The 16,548-nt window shown below is 32.3% G+C and overlaps 1 protein-coding gene across 1 annotated transcript; it reads left to right on the top strand.

Annotated features, from left to right (window-relative positions):
- Positions 1-2,416: 2,416 nt before the first annotated feature.
- Positions 2,417-15,943, top strand: LOC115891764 (malate dehydrogenase, cytoplasmic). Its single transcript, XM_030912327.1, has 5 exons — positions 2,417-2,747; positions 7,997-8,276; positions 9,587-9,788; positions 10,468-10,625; positions 15,774-15,943. Exons 1-5 carry the CDS (start codon positions 2,745-2,747, stop codon positions 15,941-15,943), a joined length of 813 nt encoding a protein of 270 aa, XP_030768187.1. The 5' UTR covers positions 2,417-2,744.
- The last annotated feature ends 605 nt before the right edge of the window (positions 15,944-16,548 follow it).

Here is a 16,548-nt window from a genome sequence, read left to right as displayed (position 1 = left end):
TAAATTTTTAAAATCTTTAAATATCATAAATTTAGAATGAATATTTTTTTTATTGTTGTAGGTAATTTTTAAGTTAGTTTTGTTAATTAAGTCTTGGAGACTAAGACATAGTCAGGTTGGACGAGTGTCAGAGAATAAATTAAATTTATAAGTAAAGGCAAAAATTGTCAGTCACTGATTTACGTAGCAGACTAGAAAAAAAAGAATAGAGAAGAATGTCATCTAGACGAGAAGAAATAAGGAAGCAGTAAAAACGCAATAATCATAGAATGTGTATTGTGAAATATTATTCTAAATAAAACTATAAAACATGGAGTATCAACTTTATATAGAGTGGTCAACTCAATAAGAATACAGAATTTACACCAAGGAATAAAATCTTGAAAATTATAGGTATACGGTATACATCCAATATTGTATATTATGTGATATGATATTTATATAAATATTCATGATGAAGAAAATAAAAAGACAATTTTTTTAGTTTTAATGTATTAGTGGGAAAATTCTGTGTGACCAGTTAAAACAAGCACTTAACTGTCTGGTCATAGTGAGCGTAAAACTACTAAGAAATCATATGTTATTTAAGTATAGAAAAACAGTATTTTTATGATAACTAATAATAGACTATAAGAAATTACTTAAAATATGTTACATGTAAATATATAAACACTAACTTAACACTAATAGAAAAGTAAATAAAATTATTATATAGGTACTAGTTACCTGGAACATTACTTAACATATTACATAATTACTAGATATACATATATTAATACAATAAATACATAACATTTCTTCAAAAATCTAACTCTCTTCCTTTTTATTTATAATTGGAATGTGTAAATTAGCATCTTCAAAATTATCTAAATTTTCCCTTAAACCAATATTATGAAGAACAGCTGTTGCACAAATAATAGCAACAGTTGTTTTGTAAACCTCAGAGAAATGGAAGACGTTTTTACCAAGTCCCCTTCATCATTTTGCTTTCTTCTATGGGCAAAGTTATACCTGGTTTCTTGTTGATTACCTAGCTGTAGAACAGAAGTCAATAGAATTGGCCTACATCTATATGCATTGTCTCCAAGAAGTAAATCACGAATATCACGCCTTTCCATTAGAATTCTTAAATTACTTCGATTGAATATAACACTATCATGACTTGACCCTGGATATCCAACTATAATATCCATAATTTCCCTTTTGGGACCTGAACATTTAGACTAAAAGAAATTTTTGCGATTTTGAAATACTTCCACATTATTGCATTATTCTTGATTATCTGGCTTATTGTAGGTTGGTTAACACCACGCAAGTCTCCATTTACCATCTGAAAATTACAAGTCATATAAAACTGTAAACAAATTAGTAATTGAACAACGGGGAGAATGGGTAAACCACGATTGGTAGGTTTTTGCAAGTCTTCAATTTATAAGAGGTAAAATAGTTTCTGTAATTGTAGCCTTGTTAAACCTATATTGGCATAAATCCCCTCGCTAAACATTTCTATTGGATTTCTGCATCCTGTATATACCTTTTGGAACTCGAAGACGATTTTCTTCTTCCACATGGTTCAAATATCCTCAAACTCTTCTAACATATTCAAAATTCAAAACTGTTTAATCAGACAAAACAGATTTACAAGGGATTTATTTTGTTTACTAAAAAAGTTAGGTTAAGAAACTATCCACAGATCACATAAACTATCCAAAATGACAATCTCCAAAATGAAAATCGCAATCTCCAAAATGACGTTTGCTCGTGTATTCTGTGGATTCCGCTCTCGAGAGCCCAAGACCGTCTTGGCGTCTCGAGATGCAACTATAAATACCAGTCTAGGTCAGCCACCGGATTCACATCTTTACCAAAACATCTCCTGTGTTTTTTACCTTAAAATGTACAATTTTTCTACGTTTTTTTATATCTTACGATTCTTGTTGGTTTTTGGCCTTGTCTAAGGTTTTTGGCAAAGTCTATACGTTTTTTACACATTTTTACATGTGCAAATAATATTTTTGACAGAAATGGCACTTTTGATTTTTTGACACGATATACGGCCCTCGTGATATTTTATCTTCATGTCTTATCTACTTTTTGTCTTTATATCAGACAAAAACCCAGCAAAAACCAAACAATATCGTTATTTATGCCAAAAACACATATGCCACAAAGTTGAAGTGAAATAGAACTACTATCGCTTTGGAAGAAACACCTATTCATTTGTCTTTATCTCTAGTACGTTCGGGTCTCTCGTATTATGCCCGGAATCATCCGAATTGCATTAGAGAGTGCCAAACGGCCAAGCGACCGTATTCTCGATCGCTATTTGGTTTATAGAGTTCCACTCCAGAAATCGTTGTCTCAGCTCAGCAGGGCTTCCATACCACAGCCATGAAACACAGCCAACCACAGCTCCGTACGTAGGTCACTGTTTATTCTAACATGTCAATGTCACTGATGTCAGTGATGTCAGCTGATTTAATGTCAGTACATGTTACAGGTGGCAGTAGTAGTAGTGGTTTGTTTTTTATGCACTGAGAGGACAAGGTCATTAAAGAAATACAATTAACTACTGCTGTGTTCCGTATCGCTTTGCGTCACGTATTATCGTCAATTCAAAAATAACAAAATTAAAAAATAGTTTAGCGGTGTCAGTGTTATTCTCGTGTGCAATTAAAGGTCATCCCATCGACTTTCAACTTAGCACTGCATAAAACTATAAAAAGAATTTACAATTAAGTAAAATGGTGAGTTTATATCCTTTTTTCGGTTTATTTATTTAATATGCTGTTAGTTCTTAATATTATATACTTAATACTATCTTAATATTAATGTGTAACAAATTGTTTAAAATAGACATATTTAGGAATGTCAAAATCGAATTACAGAAAATAGAATAACTTAAAAATCGAATTCATAGTTGAGGGTGGCTGCAATAACCATACAACTCCATTTTAAAAAATGTTGCTTGTTGAAAACAGCTCCAGGAGCTGTCCTGGTTCATGTTTTCCAATGATAAGGGGCCGTCCTATCTAAGGCCTATTATTGTTTTGTCCTCTTTCTATGTTTGCACCCACTCTCTCCTATATCTTTACCCTGTACAAGCTTTTACAGCTCTCTGATATTATGATACGGGAACATAGTTCCTTCGGTTCTAGCATTGATTTCGAAAATAGAAAATGCCGCTTACAATCCAGAGCCTCACAGTGACATATGTGCTCCACTGTTTCAGGATCATTTAGCCTCTACCCTGGTTCTTCTTATAAACTGAAAGCAAGGCAGCTCCAAATAACATCGCCATTTATGTACTGTTGCTATTTATGCTACACGTGTACTGTTAAATGGAGATACACAAATGGATTGTTGTAAGGAACCATTGGACTATTTTTAAAGAACAGTAAAAATATTATTTTTGTAAAAAAGTGGAGCTGCCTGGTTATAGCAGCCACCCCTTCCGTTGTATTACACAAACATATTGTAGATGATGGGTAGACAAAATTTTGTGCAAAAATGATAAATGTGTATAACTTTGGGTTATATACAGGCAGGGGCGGATACAGGAATTTATTTTAGGGGGGGCCCAAATCAAAAATAATGTAAAATATGCCTTTTAGGGCGTCATTTTTAACCCAAAAGGCTAATATTTAACCAAACTTACAGATTTTAGGGGGGGGCCGGGCCCCACGGGCCCCCCCTCTGTATCCGCCACTGTATACAGGGTATTAAAAAAGTGTACTGCCAAATTTCAGGACGTGATTTCTCATAAAAAATACGAAATAAAATTCCTACAAACATGGGTCCTGAAATGCATAGTTTTAGAGGATGTTAAAATTTTTAAAAAATGTTTTTTTTTTGTAATTATCTTAAATACCATTATTTTTTTTGAATTTGCTGTAAGTAGTACCGAACGTTAATGTTGTAAACTATGTTATCAACTATTTTAATACTTTAGTTACAAAATGAAATTTAATTTTTTAAAGTCTTTTAACTTGGTCCAGAGACTTGCAATGACTAGATTTTTTTTTTTTTCGGAATCAGTTCTAGATAGGCACATGGTACAAGAGAAAAACAAGTTGTATTTTTAGTTGCATTTTCAAAAAAAAATATAAAAATTCCAAGAAAAGTCAGTGGCGTACATTTTTCTCAATTATTTTCGATAAGGTATCCTCTGGGACGCCACTAAAGTAATTAATTTTAATTTAATTAGACCTAAATTATCCCATTATTACTAGAAATAACACTGGCAAATTTCTAGAAAGTCGGCTACAGGGTGTTTAAGATAATGACAAAAGAAACTATTTTTTTACTAGAAGTTTGAACATCCTGTATCTTTAAAACTACTCATTTCCGGACCCATATTTATAGGAACTTTTTTCTACATTTTCTGATAAGGAATTACCTCCTGGCGTTTGGCTGCGCACTTTTAAACAGCCTGTATAACAAATTGTTTAAAAAGGCATTGTTAAAATAAGAAAATTGAAAAATCAAATTCGTAAGTCTATTACCCCAAAATAGATGGTTTGGTTTGGTATACAAATTTTTTGTACAGAAATAATAAATGTGCATAATTTTGGGACCTAGTATACTGTAACGTTCACTGAAAAACACTTTATTTAATGTAAATAAAAATAAAGTTCAAGTTAAAAATACTACATAGATAAGAGCGAGAAAAATATTTACAAATATTTGAGTATTTTTCGAAAATTTATTTTTATCTTTGCCAACGTAGGTAGTTGTTTTGTTCAAATTAAATTTATTTTAGATCAAAAATATATTTTTTCTTAACTTCTATTCTAATACCTAAATATTTTTTACAAGAATTATAAATGTTTAATATAAATTATTATTACCGAATTTTTGTTTGTTTAATAATATCATTATTTATTTACTGATAACTGCAGTCAATTTCACCAGAGGTTAAGATTCAAGGTGATTAATATTTACATTTACATGATTATTTTTAGTTAAATCTAAACGTAACATCTTATAGTAGGGGGTCCCAAGCGGGGACTTTGCGATTTACTCGAACGCAGCAGAATAATATAAGGGGAGAAATCTTGTACCAACTTGTACCTTGTTAAGTACCCCCAAACCCCTACAGTACATGAACCTTTTATACAGGGACGTGCGTGTAGGGCAGCCGATCAGAGTAGTGAACAAAAATAATCGTTAGAAAAGATTAAGGCAAGGTGAGGTAATTACCTAAGGTAATTACTTGAAAAGTGTGCATTCAAATAATCTGACGATTTAAGCGTGGTATATGGAAATGGAAGAGTCACAAAGTTAAAAAACATCACCTAGAATTCTCGAACGTGGTTATTTTTTTATTTTGAACTTTTTTTTTAACAGCACTTAAGGGACATAAAAGGCCATTACTACCGCTTTCCCGTTCAAAATGTTCTAATAAGGTTGCGGTAAGCCAACTAAAAATCGTGCCCTCGATTACGTAACTAAAAATTTAATTGATATGAAATATAATTAGTTAATTTTAAGTAAAATTCATAAATGATCGGGGTCTACTACACGTAAATATACACGTATAATATACATATTATATAGTCACTTACTAGCGAAAAGTTATGGCCATTATTCCCTCGATTTTTTTAGATCTACCGCATGCTACACAATCAACCTTTAAACAGCTGTCAGTAGTAGAATAAATAATAAATAACATAAAATAAGCCCAGTAAAGACTGACAAAAGTGACAAATCCACAAGATTTCAAATCAAATTGAAATGTGTCAAATGAATCGTCAAACAGAGCTGTCAAAGATCCCCACCCTAGGGCCCTTTGTCCGTCTACCTTTCATGAATACATGGATAGCATTATACTAATTCCTTAATCATTTTATTCAAATATTTTGAAGGAAATCATTCAAGAATCACGGGAATAACATACTCTGACGATTTCCACAAGCCGAAATAGTTAAAATCATCAATAAAGTGTGGGTGGTGCTGAGACTACTGAGTACTATCTGTGGTACTATGTATTTCTAAAAATCAGTCATGAGATTTGGTCGCTTTCAAATTGTCAGCCTTTTGAACAGGAGCTTCTTCAGGGTTCACTTACATCGTTTTTGAATATCCCCACCATGCAAACCAGCAGATGAATATGCCTGCGTTATTTTTTTTTTGGCAAAAATTAATAAGGCCATATCTATCTTCAAGCCTGTTATTTTTTATTCTTTTTTCTTTTCCTTCAATAATTGTAGGTGTAACTAAATTTAGAAAATTCGATTAAAAATTTTTTGTGGAACCAGTATACTCCCCTTTGGAACACCACTGGAGTCTTATGAGCGATACCAATTAAACTTTTAGTTACGTAATCGAGGGTGCGATTTTTAAATTCATTGTTGCCAACCATGGACATATTCGGCGCCGGGCTGACTGACTGGAACTTAAATTTCCCGCTGGGATTCAGGTGGTAGCTCTGCTGTAAAAAATGTCAAGTTGCCACATTTATTTATTTCCTGACATTGTCATTCGTTTTGTATTACGAGTTTTTGGGTCAAATGAATTGTGTTGTGATACTTTAAGCTTAAATTTTTTTATTAGGAAACCTTGCAGTCGAACATTGTTCTTTTTAGAGACTCTTTTAGTGCAAAATGTACAAGAAGCTTAATGGCCGTTGCAAAAAACTCATTGCAACCTTATTAGAATATTTTGAACGGGAAAGCGGTGGTAATAGCCCGTTATGTCCCTTAAGTGCTGTTAAGAAGGTGAATTTTGTTGTTGTAAATAATAACTCTTTATATATTTATAATTAATTTATTTTTGTTTTCTAAAATACTTTGATTAAAAGAAAATATGTAAAAATGGGCAACGTTGTGCCGGTCAACCTTAATCACGTGACTGAAAGTTTATTTGGTTTGATCTATACATACATGTCGACTGCCAAAGTATTGACTGCGACCTGTCAAATATGGATCAAGCAATGAGATATGAGATTAAATTGCTACTAAACCTATTGCATCCTATCTTCTGCAAGACTATAGAATGGTCAATAATCCTGTCAAAAGGTTTGGAAAAGTCGGTATAAATCAATGACATCAACCTGTAATCCCTTGTCAACAGTTTCCCCAAAATCATGTGTAAAAAGAAATAATTGTATAAAGGTAAATTAAGATGGTTTCCTCAGTGTAATCTCAGTAGTGCCGTCAGTTATGAAGATATTTTTAATAAAATATTTTAAGATCAATCTGAGATTTTACAATTTGCTTAATATATTATATGATCATCTAATAATCTATTATTTTATAAATAACCTTTATAAGCTTTATCCATTATTATCAGTTTTATTGGGCTTCGCATATTGATATTGCTTTCTTTAATTTTTAATATGTAATTTTAAATCTATATCAAAGCAAAAACTTACACCTTTGTGAAGGACAAAAAAATTATATCGTGAATGTCATCGACCATTATTTTGAAACTTACTTGACTCCGTTTTTTTTATATAAGTTAATTAAATTATTATCGTTAATTTAAGTCAGTCTTAAGACCGAAGCCTTTTCTTCAACATATTTATCAAACTATCTGCTATTTTCATAATATATTTTGATGTTCATAAATACAATTTTTTATTACTTTATCTTTTATTGTGATAAAAAACAATTTGATATTTTTTATTTGTACGCCTACTATAGATATTTATAATGATTTAATAGGTGTATCATGTATCATATACAGGGCATACCACAAGATTTTTTTTTTCGTTTTGTATCCCGTTTCGTTGTGTTTCCCCATTTTCCCCACAAAATCTGCATTCGTCGTTGTTTCTTAGCTTCAATGTGCTGAGGTATTCCTGAGGAGACTAGTATCCTGTTAAAAAGGTTGTTCTTATAAATCAAAGAAAATCTTTCATTTTTCTCGGTCGTAAGTTCTAAATGACCTTAAGTCGACTAGCTGTCTAATGTATAGGTTGTGATTTTTACAAAATATAAATAAAAAAAATCATACCCGAATTTTAATCTACAATATGTTATTTTCTTTACAGGCCGAACCACTACGTGTAGTTATCACCGGAGCAGCCGGTCAGATAGCTTATTCTTTACTGTACATGGTGGCTAAAGGAGATGTTTTTGGACCCAATCAACCAATCATTCTTCATTTGCTCGACATCCCATTTATGATGGGTGTGCTCGAAGGTGTCGTTATGGAACTGTCTGATTGTGCTTTGCCTCTTTTACACGGGGTGATACCAACAGACGATCCCAACGTTGCATTTAAAGATGTATCTGCTGCATTTTTGGTTGGTGCTATGCCTCGCAAACAAGGTACATACTTAATTCTACCATGTTAACGGAAAATTTTCAGAATTATAAGCTTTGTTCCAACGCAGAAATTAGGTCCGTTCTAGAACAGATATTGGTATCGCCGGGATCGAATTTGTGCGCATTTATCGACTTGGACAGTTCTGTTACGATACCAAAATTAAATGCAGTTGGAACGGTTTGGGAATCGATTTTAGACTTCGCCCTGACCGCAATTCATAACCTTATTTTTTGTTATTGTTATTGGTTAGTTCTAAGAGTTAGGTATATTTTTTATACGATTTTTATTATCTAAGGGATTCAAAATGAGTAATATACCGTATAATTGAAAAAAAAACGGCGTAAGCCATTGCTCTGTCATTTTTTATATGTAAAATTATATGGAGAATGGCATTGATCATCATTTCCAAGTTCCAAGCCAACTGGACGCCGTTTTTTCTCGATCTTATGGTACTTACGTGCTTGAACTATAAGACAATTATTAATAAATTGGGGGGAGATTTATTTATATTTGTACGTTTGAATCATTCGTTCAAATCATTTTCGCTGGTATCCAACAAAGATCTTCGATATCACTGTCCCCTTCGTCACTCATCATAGTTCAAAAATAGAGAAATATTTAAAATAAATACACGATAAACACCAAATAAAACTTTAAGCTTCAAAACGTCGTCAAAACAACATATAAATAAACTGTTAAAATTAAAAAGAGAAATGGCTAAAGGAACTTAAAGTCCAGAAAAAATCAATAATCTGTTGACACACTCTTAATGCGCAGGTCAGTCCCTATGATTCTTGCTTTCAGGCTTGTATCGAAATTACGGTCCCGGAATCGATTCACTAACAGTGACAACCCTTGTTGGAACGCAAAAGTTATCGTTCACTAAACGATTCTCTCGTGGTTGGAACGCTTTTTCTCCACTGCGCAGAAGCGTTACCGTATCGAGTACGGTTTTCTCCGTCGTTGGAACAAAGCTATTATAAATATACCATACGTTCGAAAAAAAACGGCGTCAAAGACGGCTAGGAAATGGCAATGGATGATACTTTTGGCGAGGTCAAGCCCTAGATATCATTTACTTGGTCCGTACTCTTGTAATTTATTTTTATATTGAGTAAAAATTGTGTCTGGAAACGTTCTATCCTTTTTTAATCTTTCTATAATCAGTAGTGTTAGTCATTTTTATTAAATGACGTGTCTAGAGATTGCCCTCGCCAAAATTATCACCGATTGTCATTCCCCAGCCGTCTTTGACGCCGTTTTTTTTTCGATCGTACGGTATTTAACAGTTACAATTACAATAATACTTTAGGTATGGAACGCAAGGATTTGCTTGGAGCCAACGTGAAAATTTTCAAAGTCCAAGGTGAGGCGTTGGACAAGTACGCGAAAAAAGACGTAAAAGTATTAGTAGTAGGCAACCCGGCCAACACCAACGCTCTAATTTGTTCTCGCTATGCTCCATCTATACCCAAGGAGAATTTTACTGCGATGACCAGACTAGATCAAAACAGGTAAACTATTATAATATCTTATGTCATCATTATCATTTCCAACTCATTCAACCATTTCCAATTATGGTGTAGCCTCCCTCACATATCTAGATACTCTCTTTGTAGTTGGCTATGCGGACCAAAGTTATCCCTGCTAATTTCCTAATATGGTCCCACCTCAGCTTTAGTCTTCTTCTAGGTCTCTTAATTCCTCGTGTGTACCATGCCGTAATTTGTGTGGTCCATCTGTTGTCTGTTCTTTTGCCAGGTGTCCTGCCGATTGCCACTTGAGGGATATGTTTCCGTAGATAACATTTATTACCTGGCCTATACAAGCTATGTATCATATTTATTACCTGGGTCTTTTGACGCGTCCACTCTATTCTTTTACTGTCTCTCTTGGTTATTCCCAATATATTTCGTTCCATTCAGCGTTGTGCGACCTGCAGTTTCCTTATAATGTCCGTTTTAAGAAGGGTCCAGATTTCACATGCACATGTAATGACTGGTATTACACATTGGTCGAATATTTTCTTCTTTAGATAAAGTGGCATTCTAGATTTGAAAATAATTGAGTTTCTTCCATACATACTCCATCATACTGTTGATTTCTGGTAGTAGGGATCCCAAAACGATATAAACTTATATTAATTTAGTGAGAAATAAATAATGTAACAGTATTTATTTTTAAACTACACAGGGCTCAGGCGCAAATAGCATCAAGAGTTGGTGTTCCTGTTCAGCAAGTGAGCAACGTTATTATTTGGGGTAATCATTCCTCCACTCAGTTTCCTGATGCGGCTCACGCGACTGTTTCCATCGATGGAAAATCGATCCCTGTACCAGAAGCCGTCAAAGGTAGTCTTTTCAGGATTATAGTTTATTATAGAGGGTGTAAAATAAATAGTGTATCAAACTTCAATGAGTGATACTTCAGGTAATAATATATTTTGTTGGTTTTTAAGAATTATATTGGTAAACCATTTTTCTTGAAATTTGATATTCTTACACACATTTTAATGCCAAAGCTAGTGGCTATAGTGTAAAAACCCCTAACAATTCAAAGGGTACTTTCCGTTAGGGTAGAGGGTAGTTTCTGACAAAACTTTTTTACGTACCTAAGAAAGGTGCTCTTTGTTTAGTTCGAAACGATGAACGGTTTTTGAAGATATTTGCGTTTAAAGGTTACAATACGTCGATTTTAATATTAGCGAAATGATGAGATGTAAAGAAATTTTTGATGGCAAGGAAGAATTTGAATACAGTGTATTAAAACAATTTACGATGTATAGTCTGTCCAACGACAAGATCCTTGACATTGATGTGTCTGTCATTTGATTTTCAAATTAGTTTATTTTATTTTACAAAGAAATAAGTTGGTACAATTGGAACGCATAGCAGAAAATTAATATATTTAAAATTTGAGTGACAAGTGATTACTTCAAAATATTGTGAATAAAACTATAAAATTGAGAAAATATAATCGAGTTATTTTATTAAAAACAATAATTACAGTATGTGTTAATACAAAACAAGCAAGGGTGTATTTAAAAAAAACACATACCAAAAAAGATTTCTGGCTTTCAAGCCGTGTTTCAAGCTCAAGCAACTTCCTGCATTTATTGTTACATTTATCAATATAATTATTCAATATGATTATTATTTACCTATCGTGTGCTGCTATTTTACAGGCACTCCAGTTTTTGGTATCATATACAAGATAGTATACAAACTTTATTTGTGGCTAATTCATCTCTCTGGCCATAATCTCTGGCAAACTGCCTCTGGCGGTCTCTAGGCACCGAATATTAACTGTAAGCTATGGTCTGGCTCAACACTTAATTTTCCCGCGAGCTTTCCTCCACTTAATTTTAAAAAACACGAAACACGTAATATCACAGTCCAAAATGCAAAATGCAAAATATTTATCATTTCTATTTGACACAAAATTATAACCTATAAATTGGCAAGACTTTGACAACTCTCAAAAATCTTAAGACGAGTTCACACGCATCGGCGTTCGTTTGTCGTTCATCTTTCCGTCAAACCAATAATATTGAAATATGATCTGCCATTTTTTGAAATAAACCAATTAAACTGGTTAAAAACAACAAAAGATGACGCATGACGGATTTATATATAAACCCATCCATAGTTAACTTAAAAAATATTAGAAACTTTTTTTAGTTAAATAAATGGATTGGTATGGACGTCATCTGCATTTTTTCTGTCATCGTCTGTCGAAATCTTACCTGAGGAAAAAAAAACAGAGTATAGATACATACCTTTGCTAGATATGCTCTAAAAATGTACAAGCTATGTATCAAGTGAAGGTTCTACAGGCTGTAAAAATTTTGACGGATTGTAACTTCCTCAGGAAGCATCTTAGGGCTTACACGGAAAATAAATTGTAGAAAACACTGCTGCATTTTGCGCCTAAAATGGTACTAGGCATCACGTTGGACCTATTATTTTTATCAATTTGTAAATCTCCAAATTAACCAAATATGCTTTATTTTATACGAAAATCGCGAACAAGCGTGTGGTGATATTAGAGAATATTTAGATTGTACTCACTGAAATTGAAATAAAAATCATTATTACAAAAATTGAAACACTATTATATTTTTTTGATACAATTTGCTGTTATTATATAGGCACTATTGTAAACTGAGTTGGGGGAGAATAATAACTTAGCTAGTACAACAATAATTGTGTGTCATCTATACTAATACCTATATAAAATCCTTAAGTGACTGACATAGACTAATGTCACGTACTAGAGATAGATTGGACACTGATATAAAACAAATGGGTCCGTCATTTAGAGCCACCTGGTGATCCGGAAGAAACTAATGGAGAGTTTTGGCATAACATAATTTTAGCGTTCCGTTACTTATTAACGCTAATTAAAACGGTAACGTTATTCAAGCGCAAAATTATTCCTTGTAAAATATAAAATAATAAATATAGACTTTTTTACTGCCATTTTATGTTTTATTAGATCATTAGAAGTGTAACATAATTACAACAAAATTAAAATTTTAAATACATACATTTTAAACACCAACAATAGATCACATAGCGCCTATTTTTTTGATTTAACAACTAAATTATAATATAGTAAAAATATTATAAACTACTAATTAACTGTTACTAAAAATACTATATATTACCAACTATGTACTTACTTATTTATGATTAAACTATTTTTTTATTTGGTTTATAAATTATTATTTCTAAAATGACTTTAATAAAAAAGTTTAGTATCTAACACGAAAATGATGATCGACTGTAAGTATCAGAATGCACAAACTAATAAAAACACAAACTATAAACACAATTCACTGAACTTTCCGACAAATCAGGAATATCTGGGAATATCTGAATTAATAATTATTTAAATAATGATTTAAAAATAACTTGACGGATCACCAACATTTTGTCAACTAGACAAAAACTAGACCATAGACAGTAGTTAACATAGAGACTGTCATGTCATCTTCATAATATAAATTAGAAACCTGTACTTTAATGTCTTTTGCGCCGTCTGGCGATGCGGAAGAAACTAAATTTGTAGTTCTATAAAATTACCATTGAGTGTCTAGGGTATGCATACTGATCCTGCTCAAATCACTCAATGTAAGAAGCTCAATTTTGGCATACAGGTTGATTCTAGGGTGTAGAGGTTCGATAAGAAGGAATTTTTCGAAATTCCAGTTCCAAAAGAGTGAAACCACCCCTCAAATATTACAATATTTTTTATTTAAAAAACGGTCAAGTTTCCGAAAAAAACGCTTAAAAACGTATATTTTATTTTGTTTTTTTTTACATATTTTAAGATTTTTTAAAAATGTACACAGGGTATTTCGAAAAATCTGGTCATTGATTAATCACTTTATCACGATCCTGCTTAAAGCGCTTGACGTAAAAAGCTGATTTTTGGAAAACAGATTGACTTTAGGGTGTATAGGCTCGATAAGAAGGGATTTTTCGAAACTCGAATTCTAAGGGGGTGAAACTATCCCTCAAATATTAAAATATTTTTTATTTAAAAACCGGTAAGTTTTTCGGATATATTTTATTTTGTTGTTTTACATATTTTAAGATTTTTTATAAATTTATACAGGGTGTTTCATAAAATATGACCATTGAGTAATCACGATTATGCTTAAACTGCTTGACGTTTAAAGCTGATTTTTGGCAAACGGATTGACTATGGGGTGTCGATAAGGAGGGGTTTCTCGAATCTCAAATTCCAAGAGGGTGAAAACGCTCCTCAAATATTACAATATTTGTTTTTTAAAAAACGGTCAGTCTTTCGGGAAAACGCTTGGACAAGCATAATTTATTTGGTTTTTTTACATATTTTGAAATTTTTTAAAAAATCATACAGGGTGTTCCAAAAAGTTGGGTGATTTCTTAACCACGATTCTGCTTAAACTGCTTGACGTAAAAAGCTTATTTTTGGCGAACGGATTGACTTTAGGGTGTAGAGGTTCGGTAAGAAGGGATTTTTCGAAACTCGAATTCTAAGGGGGTGAAACCACCCCTCAAATATTAGAATATTATTAGAATATATTTAAAAACCGGTCAGTTTTTCGGAAAAACTTAAACACGTATATTTTATTTTGTTGTTTTACATATTTTAAGATTTTTTAAAAATTTATACAGGGTGTTTCATAAAATATGACCATTGAGTAATCACGATTCTGCTTAAACTGCTTTTTTCAGCTAACGGATTTCGAAAGTCAAATTCCAATGAGATGAAACTACCCCTCAAATATTACCAAGTTATATAATAATATCGCCATATTGTTTTTTCGCATGCTGCAATAAATGTGAGAAAATATTATCCAGTGTGTATGTTAATGGGAATTCTTGCTTTGCTTTATCATCACCATTACAAATGATTAATTCGACGGGAACGAAGTCGCTGGTACACGCTAGTCTACATATGTATATAAAATGCTAATGTTTATCTGTGTCATCTCTACTGAAGTAACGACTTGCTCTAGAAAGTTGCTTTTTTTACTAAAAGATAGCTAATTTGCTCTTCTAAAAACTGTCGTCGCCGGATTTTTTGTTTTTCATTTAATTAAAAAAAATAAATAAAAAGTTTTTTTTTTGATGTCGTGGCGGATGCGCCAGGCTTCAACTAGTATGTTTATAAAAATCTAAGTACAATGTTGTAGTTATTTATTTTTATATGTTTTTTTTTGAGTGATTATGTTCATAAAAGCTTTCTGATTTAATTTTATCAGAACCACTCACTGAAGTTTGATATACTATAAGCGATACCCAATTAAGCTTTTAATTACGTAACCGAAGACGCGATTTTTAAATTCATTGTTACCAACCATGGACATATTCGGCGCCGGGCTGACTACTGAAATTTAAATTTTAGCCTGGGATTTCAGGTGGTAGCTCTGCTGTAAATATTATCAGCTACCACATTTATTTATTTATTTCCTGACAATGTCATTCCTTTTGACACTTTAGTTTTGTATTACTAGTTTTTGGTTTAAATTAATTGTGTTGTGATACTTTAAGCTTAAAAAAATTTAACTAGCAGACCTTGCAGTCAAACATTGTTCTTATTAGAACCTCTTTTAGTGCGAAATTTACAAGATACCTTAATAGCCATTGCAAAAAACTCATCGCAACCTTATTAGAGTATTTTGAACGGGAAAGCGGTAGTAGTGGCACTTTATGTGTTAAGAGTTTTGTTGATGTAAATAATAACTGTAATTTATTTTTGATTCCTAAAATATTTTGATTAAAACAAAATATGTAAAAGTGGGCAACGCTGTGCCGGTCAAGCTTAATCACGTGACTAAAAGTTTATTTGGTATGATCTCTATGTTTTAACACCTTGTACAGTTAGTAGGTATCTTAGAATTACCCCTTTTGTCAAATATGTCATGTGTTATGTTTTTTTTTGTTCAATTTCCTACTGTATGAAGAATAAATTAAACTGTAGCAGATGTACATTTATTTATTTAGATTGTGATTGGTTGGGATCGGTGTTTGTGGAAACTGTCCAAAAACGAGGAGCTGCCGTCATTGCCGCCAGGAAAATGTCTTCGGCAATGTCAGCTGCCAAAGCCGCCTCTGATCATATGAGAGACTGGTTCTTGGGTACAGCACCAGGTAATCACATGTTTTATTTATAGAAATAGAAATAGAAATAGAAATAGAAATAGATTTATTGATTCAATGGATCACTCGAAGTGATATAAAACAAGTCAAAAGTTACAAATATAATTAATTGATAGGAAACATGTTAAAATCTTATATATACTAAAACAATAAATAGACATAATACTTAACACACTAAAATAATTTAAACAATTTACATTACAGTGAAACATTTAAAAATTCATCCAACGAATAAAACACATTTGTGGTTAATATATATTTCACGTATGCAAGAAAGTTGGTCAAATTAAGACTTCTTACAGATAAGGGTATTTTGTTATACAAAACAGCACCAATATAATTCGGGTTATGCTTATATAATTCTAATTTGTGCCTTTCAAATTGCAAATTTTGGCCATAACGAGTACTGTACGTGTGAGTTATATTTAGTGTTTTAAATTTCATTTTATTCATTTTCACATATTTGAGTATTTCCAAAATAAATAAACTGGGTAAAGTCAATATTGACTCCGACATGAAAATCTCTCTACAACTGTCTCGATAACCCATTCCAAACATACATCGAATAGCCCTTTTTTGAAGTTTAAATATTCTATTGGCTGCAGAAGATCCACCCCAC

The sequence above is a fragment of the Sitophilus oryzae genome, unplaced genomic scaffold (genome assembly GCF_002938485.1).
Source record: "Sitophilus oryzae breed Bouriz unplaced genomic scaffold, Soryzae_2.0 scaffold_1197_pilon_pilon, whole genome shotgun sequence".
NCBI classification, from domain to species: domain Eukaryota; kingdom Metazoa; phylum Arthropoda; class Insecta; order Coleoptera; family Curculionidae; genus Sitophilus; species Sitophilus oryzae.
Note: the sequence above shows the minus strand (reverse complement) of the source record. Positions and strands in the feature narration are given on the sequence as shown.

What these genes read in the sequence shown, in the direction of transcription:
- LOC115891764 (XM_030912327.1), top strand. An exon ending in TGCTATGCCTCGCAAACAAG is followed by an intron (nt 8,277 to 9,586) that starts GTACATACTTAA and finishes ATAATACTTTAG; the next exon opens with GTATGGAACGCAAGGATTTG. An exon ending in TGTACCAGAAGCCGTCAAAG is followed by an intron (nt 10,626 to 15,773) that starts GTAGTCTTTTCA and finishes TTATTTATTTAG; the next exon opens with ATTGTGATTGGTTGGGATCG.